Here is a 10,485-nt window from a genome sequence, read left to right as displayed (position 1 = left end):
CTTCTACTTGCCTGCTTCACATGTGCTGATCAGATTACAAGTGGGACAAATAATGTTTCCCTTCTGAAACTTCACTTGCCAAGTACTTCTGACATACAGTCTGATAAGAAATTGACTGATTACAACCCCAGCTTCTCTCCCACTCTATTTCTCCTCCATCCCCCTTACCTGTTTGTTTGTTGTTTTTTCCCCCTTTGTTTCTCTTTCTTTCCACCATTCCCCCACCGCTACTTTCTTTTACAAATCTAGATTCTTTTTATCTCTTTCAATTATTATAACAAATGTAAATTCATATATTGTATTTTGAATGATTTTGTCTCAAATAAACTTGAGAGAACGACAACAACAACAACAAAATAACCAACATTTTCCCACCTCTCCATCATTCATCTGAAGATCAGTCATGCAAATCTAAACAACTGATTCTGTTTGATTCAAATCACCTCCCACAATAATAAATAAACCCTTCCACTGTTTCCAAACCCTTCCTAATGGATTTCATGCAAGTTGAGCAACTGCTTGGTGAGAGGAGGGATGTATTCCTGGAAGTGTTTCATCACCCTCAAGCACTTGTCTGCCACATGGCGGATCTCAATAATCTTGTCCATCAGAGCCTGCAGATAGCGGTCAGAGAAGAGGAAAGAGTACTCAGATTCCAGGTAGTGTTTCAGCAGGATAAGGTACTTGTCACGGAAGCTGTTGATGAGCTGCCGGTCCACCAAAGTCTGTTCCCGCGGGTCGAACAGGAGGAGGCAGTGAGTGAGGACGAAGAGGGTGACATCGTTCTTTAGGATGATCTTCATGGAGCGGCAGAAGGCTGCCATGTCCTGGATCACGTCCTCATGGCCAAAGATGACACAGGCTGTGCTCACGCTGCACTCTCCAAAGCGGGTCAGCCAGGAGTTACGCTCCACCACGTACAGCCCTGTCCACCGCAAGATCACACTGCGCATGCAGGAGGCCTGAAAGAAAGATGTAAAGTACAATCTGATTTATTTTGTTACATGAAAACATAGTAACACGAAATTCAAATAACTAGTCAACAGGGTGGTCAGCTTTTCTCTAGGAGGGTTTGCACAATCTGTACTCTTCACAACTGTGAAGGAATGGCTGTTCGTAAGTTTTGTTCAGACCAACAGTCTACTTCCTTTGTGGAGGACCCTAGAGGAAAGCTCTGCTCTGTTCTTTGGAGTTGTTCTTTACATCTATTTTCATCAGTCTTTTATTTCACATCACTTTCCCTCCAGATTTAACCCTTTCCTTGACATATCTTTTCAACTTTCATTACTTCTTTTAAATAGGTTCAAAGAAACTGATTACAACTGACAATTATAGGCCCTGCAGAAGATAAGTTTTTTTTAAATTATCCAACAAACTATGATTACAACACATCCATTTTAACATAATAATAATCTGTTCTTACTGTGTTCATCAGAGAAACAGACAAGTTTCTGTCTGTCATTATAAGAGATGAGTGAACTGAAAGATCCAAAGGAAAACAATTTCATCCTACAGCAACATATCCTCACATTCAGAAGAAAACCAAGCGTACTGAAAAAATAATGAAGAATCTTGATAAGCCAAATTTATCCCAATGTCCAAAAAGCCCTTGTAACTGACATTTAATGGTGTGCAAATCGGAATGTTCATTGTGTGATAACCTAAGAAGGGATTAATGTAAGAGAATCAAGCATGCATGTTAAGATCCTGTGACACATGCCAGATTTGGTGTGGCATCCAAACCTGAAAATATCAAGCATGCACCAACAACAGCAGAGTCGTCAGTAAATGTTGTATGATGGTCATAAAATGAAAGAACAGAACAAGAACAAAACTGGAGGGGAGATGTGGGAAAGAAAATAAGTTTTAGATAATAATAATAATAATAATAATGGATACTTATACAGCACACTATCCAGAAATCTGCTCTAGGTGCTTTACAAAAACGCTTTTGTTAACATAAAACATTACATCTATGTTACATACACACAACAAAATGTAACTACACACACACACACACACACACACACACAATGCATACATACATTTTAACACACATGTGTATCTAACTGCTACCCTAACACATATGCACACATAGGCAGGCACAAACTTACATAAACACACGCACACACAATACACATTCATACACATGCATGTAGTTATGTACACATACATATGTATACACACATAGTCAAGCACAGCTAACACAAAGGAAGTGGACCTGCCACAACTGAACTTATTGCTGAGGGAAAAGGTGAGTTTTGAGACGAGATTTAAAAGATGAGAGGGAATCGGAATGACGGAGGTTATCAGGGAGCTTGTTCCACGCCTTTGTCGGTTGAAAAGAAAACGATCTGTGTCCATAGGTCTTACTTCTGACGTGAGGTATCCTGAGAAGACGAGTATCAGAGGAAGAACGGAGCTGGCGAGACGGGGTATAGATATGGAGGAGTTCAGAAAGATACTTGGGGCCAGATCCGTTGACTGCAGAAAAGGTCAGAGTGGATAGCTCATAGCACAATGTGAATTTTTTTTTTTATTACTGTTAATAACGCCATCTCATGTGCCCTTTGTATTACATAAGCATATATGAAAAAAAAAACCACCAAAAAACAAACAACATCCTTCCTATACAACCACAAACAAGTATTCATAGACAAGGAGCAAAATGATGCACCTTTTTTCCAGCCAAAGATGAAAGCCACATGCACAGCACTTCAGAAAACAAAATAAAGGAAGAATGAAAATGTGCTCCATGGACCTGCATGCAACTAAGGCCTAAAAAAAAGTGATAAATAAAATAAAATGAAATAAAAGAAAAGAAAAGAGGAGCAAACTGATGTGCCGACACAAGCCATGTACACAGGGCAGCATGAAAGAACCTGTCATCACCTGCAGGACGGAAATCTTGTCATCTTCTCTCATCAAGTGGAAATCCCCCAGACGCTGCACGAAGTCAATGAGCTGCCGCATGTTTTTCTCAGACGTCTCAAAGATGTGTTCCACAGTCTGCAGGCCAAAGGAGGTGCCCTCTTCCGTCTGTAACAGCCCGCCTCCCTCACATGGCACCCTCTCCGGCAGGGTCATGATGGTGGTCTGGCACAGACAGCAGTCACTGATCAAGTCTGTCTTTGTCACAGACTGCTGGCAGTCACACATAAAATCACAGTTCACAGCCATCTTCTGCACAGACAGCAGTCACACATACAGTCACACTTCACGTCTATCTTCTGCACAGACAGCAGTCACACATACAGTCACACTTCACGTCTATCTTCTGCACAGACAGCAGTCACACATACAGTCACAGTTCACGTCTATCTTCTGCACAGACAGCAGCCACACATACAGTCACACTTCACGTCTATCTTCTGCACAGACAGCAGTCACACATACAGTCACAGTTCACGTCTATCTTCTGCACAGACAGCAGTCACACATACAGTCACACTTCACGTCTATCTTCTGCACAGACAGCAGTCACACATACAGTCACACTTCACGTCTATCTTCTGCACAGACAGCAGTCACACATACAGTCACACTTCACGTCTATCTTCTGCACAGACAGCAGTCACACATACAGTCACACTTCACGTCTATCTTCTGCACAGACAGCAGTCACACATACAGTCACACTTCATGTCTATCTTCTGCACAGACAGCAGTCACACATGTAGTCACACTTCATGTCTATCTTCTGCACAGACAGCAGTCACACATATAGTCACAGTTCATGTCTATCTTCTGCACAGACAGCAGTCACACATACAGTCACAGTTCACGTCTATCTTCTGCACAGACAGCAGTCACACATACAGTCACACTTCATGTCTATCTTCTGCACAGACAGCAGTCACACATACAGTCACACTTCACGTCTATCTTCTGCACAGACAGCAGTCACACATACAGTCACACTTCACGTCTATCTTCTGCACAGACAGCAGTCACACATACAGTCACAGTTCACGTCCATCCTTACAGCCCAGCTGATGACAAAAGCCACACTGGGACTGCAGAACAGGACCACGCACCCCACAACATTCATATAACATGTATATTTCCACAATGACAACACCTCAGCATCTGTTCTAATGCCGAAATTCCTGGATCTAAAAAGAAAAGGAAGAAATCTGTATCAACAATCCATGTGCTCCAAGCAATGTGCCACTGAATGCAGTCTTCCAAACAGAAGGGTGAAAAGAGCAAAATTTGGACCAACTGGGAACACTTCCCCAACGATCGGTCCCTGCCCCCCTCCCCCCTCCACCTGTTTCCCATGAACAAATTACGAGGGATGTTCATTAAATATTTCCCCTGACCAACTTCCCATGGACTGAGAGGAACCAAACTTGGCACAGTTGTCAGTCTTTCTCTACATAGGTACCACCAAGGGCGACACACTTCTCCCATCATTCTATGCAGCTTGAACACCTTGCCCACAGAAGTCTGCAGGTTGTGCCAGAATGCACGACTTGACCTCGGAAATAAGCATTTCATTGTTTGGGAAGGGCTTGCCCTTCAAAAATGACTTCATGGTAGGAAAGAGGTGGAAGTCAGAATCTCAGATAATGCGAGTTCAGGGGAGTAAGGGGAGGTGAAGAAGGATTTCATTGCCACAAGACCATGCTTCTGTCTGGGCAACAAGTAAGTTGTGAACCGGGGCGTTGTCTTTCAGTAGACACACTTTTGGTCAGCATGCCACACCTCTTGCCTTTGATGGCATCCCGCAATTTCTGCAGCAATGAAGCATAATATGTCCCAGTAACTGTGGTACCTTTTGCCAGGAAATCCATCATCACTACTCCGTGCTGGCCCCAAAAGACCATGAGCATGACCTTGGCTGCCCAGGGTTGGACATGTGCCTTCTTCAGAGGTGGTGAGTCAAAATGCTTCCATTGCTTCAACTGGGCTTCAGTCCCTGGATCATAGTGATGGACCGTGTCTGTCCAAGGAGTCCTGGTTTTCTTGGCATATGGCCAAAAGAGTCTGGGAGCATGAGATTCATTCCTGCTTCCAGAAAGGTGTGAGCAAACGGAGAATCCACACTTCAGACATCTGCATGTGCAAATGATCATGGATTTTTTTCCCCCACAGACCCTACACTGATCTTGACATCTTGGGCTAGCTGGCAAACAGTTATGTGGCGATCCTCCAAATGGGAACCTCTACTTGCTGGATGGTGTCTTCATCAATGGTGGACTGTGGTCAACCAGAAACGGGGCCTTACCCAGCGATGTCTGTCAACACTTCAACTGATGCCAGTGCCTGACAACATCCTGCCATGGGGCATCCTCCCCATGTCTGACAACACTTAAACTGATGCCAGTGCTTGACAACATCCTGCGATGGGGCATCCTCCCCGTGTCTGACAACACTTAAACTGATGCCAGTGCTTGACAACATCCTGCCATGGGGCATCCTCCCCGTGTCTGACAACACTTAAACTGATGCCAGTGCTTGACAACATCCTGCCATGGGGCATCCTCCCCGTGTCTGACAACACTTAAACTGATGCCAGTGCTTGACAACATCATGCGATGGGGCATCCTCCCCATGTCTCTGTCACCTCACGGAATGTCTCCCCCAGTATGCAGCCTCTAAAGTACAGAAACTGGATGACCGCTCTGCATTCAACTGGCTCTATTATCACACCTTACTCCACTATAGCACCTGTAAAAGAGAAACTGTTATGCAGTTCAGAAATGAGTTCAGAGATGCAAATTACTGTGTAAACTACAGAGATATGTATATTATACATGTGCAATTTCAACCTCCTGCAATAAATGGAAGTCAGGGGAAACCTTTAATGAACATCCCTCATAAAAAACCAATTAACTCAGTGGGTGTATTCTGAATAAAATAATAATCTGAAAATGTCTCAAACCTGGTAAGCACTGGATAGTTCAGTCAGTAATGTCTTCTCTTCTTCTGAGAGCCGCCAGTACATGTGGGGATCTGAGGGCAGTACATCCCGAGGTACATGCTGGAAGTCAGGTGTGAAGTGTGATGCACCGGAGGCACTACTGGAGACAGGGTTCTGGGAAGGCAAGTGTGGAGGCTGAGTTGTCTGAGGGGGAGGAGGAGTGCTGACTACATGGGACTGAGAGACCTGTGGGTAACCTGAAAACAATGTCTGAAACTGTTTCATTTCAACATATCTATTCACTGCTGTCATCTATTATTTTCATCTAGGAATTTACATGCTCACTCAATGATTCATTCAAAGCAATTCTCAATTTTTTGAAACAAAGTGATGGATAGGTAGGTCGATTTCTTTTGCTTTTAGTTCTGTTTGTTTTCTGTTTCATGCAATCCCTTGAAATGAACAGTCTTTAAATATTCACATGCTTATTCACTTCTTTTCTGATCATTCAGAATCTTGAAACAAAATGATCAGCACCGCTTTTAATGATCTAAATCTGTGACAATGCCAGCAAGTATGTCTGTGAATGTGACTTTTAAATGTGTTCGAGTTCAAGTGTGTCTGTATGTATGAGATAGTGAGTGAGAGTGTGTGTGTGCTTGAGTACATGCATGAGTGTGTGTGTTTCTATAAATTATCTCTGATCTACTGGACAGTACTGGATAAAGGACATCCTAGTATAAACTAAACGACAAAGGAATGTTCTTTGTGTGTACCAAACATCTGTGACCAAGTTCACAGCACACCAGTCCTGATGTACTCTCTATACTGTTAGTGATTACATATCTTAAAGTACATAGTCAGTCCAAATGCACTTCACAGTATACACATCCGGTGTTAATGTACTGATACTACAGGGTCAGTCCTTGTCCATTTGATAGTGATACAAAGAAAATATGAACGAATGTCCAAATATGCTTCCAAACTGAGCCTTCAATGATGTACAAGGGTTTCTGGCATTAATTTTAAAAACACATGAACAAATCAATGTCTCCAAGTAGGATGACTTACAAAGGCTCCTGGCAGACATTAAAAAAAAATATCAATATAACAGAGAACTGATAAAAGCAACTGAAGACTTCAAAACTGATGCCGAATATTTCACAGCCACCTCTGAGCATTTCTTTACTGTATCAGTAATTTGGCACCATTTTATTTCTGACAGTGAACACTGCCAGGAAGAGCGGCAAACACGAAAAAATCTGTTTCACATTCCAACTGTCTTTGCAGGTTCATCTGAGATCTTTGCAAGTTCCCAGTTCTTTGATTAATTCACTCCTATGTGTGTAGCAAAGCATGTGTGTACGTGTGTGTGTGTTAAAGAGGAAACTTTCTTTCTTCCTAAACTTACTGTGTTACTGATTGCTTATAAGGTAGTGTGATTCAGGTTTTTTGTATCATTGTATTGTTATTGTTGTTTATAGTCCAGCCAGCCATACAGGGCCATATCAGGACTGCCCAACAACACAAATGTCCAGCAGTGTTAAATACAAAACTGTCACATCTATTAAAAACATCATTAAGATACACCTCAGAAACACAGTTTATTGTTATGTCATGGTTTATCTTATAAGTAAATTCAGAAAAAAGGTTTTAGATTTGTCTTTTATAATGATGGCTGTGGTTAATCTGTATAACACTATGCTTATAGATTCCAAACAGCTTGCACATTCATACAGTAATATGAAGCTGTTCAGGATGTCATTTAAGTCACAACACTATGCATCCACAATCGACAAGATTCAAGCAAAACAAGTGCAGGGAATACCTGTGGCTGGAATGTTCAGCACTGGAGTGGCCCCAGCATCGGAAATAGCTGATGCTGCAGTCAGAACAGCATGAAGAGTTGACAGTCCATTCCGACTGCCTTCCTGAGAGGTTTTCCGCTGAAGCTTTCGTGATGACGGCAGAGGGTGGGGGGTGCTGGCCCCAGTGTCCTGGCTGATGCTGGCACCAGACGACAGGGGTGTGGGGGGAGTTGGGGCAGAGCTTCTGCCTGTGGACGTGAAGTCTGGCATGGTCACAGAAGTGATGATCTGTCCTGACGAGTCCACCTGAATGATATATTATATATATATATATATATATAATTTACAAGTTCATTTCTTTTTTTCTTTTTATTATTATCAAACTATGGTCATAAATCATTATTCATGGCAAACAAGAAATGTGTGAGTGACCATTCAGTAAATTAATGAAATAACAGAACCAACCAATCAATTCACCAACCCCCACCTCCACACACACAGGGGCATCACTCAGACTCCCTGTACTGGCTGTAGTAAAATTTATCCAAACCTAAAACTTGGGTTCTAATTGGCCTAGAGTTGTAAGGAACACTGTGGAATCTTATAAATGCCCAATAATAATAACTGCCCATTGATAATATATGTTTGTTATGTGTGCATGTCTGAAGTGCATGTGCGTGTGTAATTTAGTGGTTTGTGCCAGTGATAAACAGTCAAAATTAACAGAAAAAGACTCATCATATACAATCAAGTCATACAACAAAATCATCAAAATACAATTAAGTCATACGATAAACTCATCAAATACACAGGCCATATCAAGTCTATGATGGTCATCACTCAGTACAGATGGTCCACAGTACCTGAGATTCACCAGACTCATTCCCATCTTTCCCCTGTCGCTTGGCACGGTTCTCTGAAACTTTCTCCATACGGGCCCTCCGTTCTGAGTCATCTGAACACAGAAAAAGTCAGTCATTTCACACCATTTCACCATGACCAATACTGCATCACTCAAGTCCTTCACATTCCCTTGCATTCTATCCAGTGAGCACTTCTATAGAATGTATGTAAGCAGAATGTATGTATTTCTTCATTTTGTATCTGTGTCTGTGCTGATTTGAAATAAAATTTTGGATGGACAAATACTTTAACCAGTGTTTTCAGTGCTTTCCATGTATAACATACTGTAGTCTGAAGCACATTTCAGAACTGATCAGAGTAAATAATGTATGTTCAGGATGTGCTCTATATCTCCACCAGTTTCAACAGAACACTGGCATAAGCCAATAAATGCTGTAGCTCACGTTATGATCCTTTTGCATGGCAACAACTGAAGGAGGCTGAAAAAGAAGACAGCTTCTTCAAAAGATGTAACATCAATTTGATGATCACCCTCTCCAAAAATCATGCCATGTTGCAGGATACAAGACATGTTCTACAGCAACACATAAAATGAGGCATCAGGACCTCAATCAGCATGAATGTTGTGCAGTGTTCTGACACACAGTTTCACCATGAGCATACTTGACTCTACACCAGTTTGAATACCTGTACATCTATATGTTTCCATTCAATTTCATAATGGATTTGCATGAATAGCAAATCTCATTCTCAAACCCAGACCTTCAACTTTCATAGATTTTTGGAACTTTCCTGAGCAATAACATCTCTGATTTAACTGATCAGAAAGTCTGAAGTTAACAATTGACATTTTGATGACATGACTTTGTGATTCAAACAATATGAATAATGAATACATCCCTCTCTCCCTCCTGTCTCTTCCCTCACATAACATAGTCAATGTTCCTGAGAGTGAAAAGTGTGTGTCATTACAAAAACTCTTAAAGAACATTCCGCAAGTAATGGTATTTTGAAATCAGAGATTACTTTGGCCGACAACAATAACAACAGAAATGTGCACCCAAGTGAACTTACCAAGAATGAGATCCGCCTTCATACCCACAGCAAAGCATTTCTTGAGACGACAAGTCGGACAAAAGCGCCGCGTTTGTATGTTGATTTCACATTCTCCAGTGAAGAGGCAGTTCATACGCTACACAGACATAAAAACCGAGGAAACAGTTACGCACAGTTGGGATCATCCACCTGCTATGAAGAACTGTCTGCCTGAGGTAGTCTTAGGAACTCTGATAAAAATGGAGAAGACAAGAATCTAAGAAAGGTGGAGAGGAGCTGAACTTCTCTGATCCACTCTCCCATCTGTGTGAACCACTGCTACAATATGATGGAAGGTAAGAACCCTCCAACAAGTAGTAATTAAAAATGAACACAATGTAAGTATTGAATGAAACCTATCTCCTGCTGAGGATGTTCTGTAATTCTCATCAGCTATCCATTTTATCTCAATATCTTTGGAACTTTCTCAAACCATGGAGTGAAACTAAAATAGAAATGATTTTTTTCTTTTTTTCTTTTTTTGTAAGGAGAAAATACCCAGAAATTTTAATACTTATTCAGTTGATTGTCTTTGATTTTTGCTTATGACTGTGATCTTTTCCTGCATGATAATTGATATTGATACTGTCTTTATTCCCCCCCCTCCCCCCTTCATTATGATCATTGGAGACCACTGTATGTTCCAGTAATTCTTTGACATGTGCAATGGTAAAATGATTACAGCACTGCATTCTCACCTGATTTTTGTGACTTTGATCCCCTTTGCACCTGGTGGGTAAAGGGTGGAGATTTTTCTGATCTCCCAGGTCAACATATCTGCAGACCTGTTTGTGTCTGAACCCCCTTTGAGTGTAGAAGCATGCAGAAGATCAAATATGTACATATTTG

At 41.6% G+C, this 10,485-nt stretch overlaps 1 protein-coding gene across 3 annotated transcripts in view; it reads right to left on the bottom strand.

Moving 5' to 3' along the window:
• Positions 1-201: 201 nt before the first annotated feature.
• The window catches only part of LOC143297522 (uncharacterized), a 27,492-nt gene continuing 17,208 nt past the window's right edge, over positions 202-10,485 (bottom strand). For all 3 annotated transcript variants that reach the window (XM_076609945.1, XM_076609926.1, XM_076609935.1), the window contains exons 3-8: positions 9,616-9,733; positions 8,541-8,632; positions 7,698-7,983; positions 5,891-6,126; positions 2,893-3,096; positions 202-962 (exon numbers count right to left, since the gene is read on the bottom strand). In XM_076609945.1, coding sequence (XP_076466060.1) covers positions 489-962; positions 2,893-3,096; positions 5,891-6,126; positions 7,698-7,983; positions 8,541-8,632; positions 9,616-9,733 — 1,410 coding nt within the window. In that variant the 3' untranslated portion in view covers positions 202-488. The remainder of the gene's footprint in view (positions 963-2,892; positions 3,097-5,890; positions 6,127-7,697; positions 7,984-8,540; positions 8,633-9,615; positions 9,734-10,485) is intronic.

The sequence above is a fragment of the Babylonia areolata genome, chromosome 2 (genome assembly GCF_041734735.1).
Source record: "Babylonia areolata isolate BAREFJ2019XMU chromosome 2, ASM4173473v1, whole genome shotgun sequence".
Taxonomy (NCBI): domain Eukaryota; kingdom Metazoa; phylum Mollusca; class Gastropoda; order Neogastropoda; family Buccinidae; genus Babylonia; species Babylonia areolata.
This window is presented reverse-complemented; position numbering and strand designations above follow the sequence as displayed.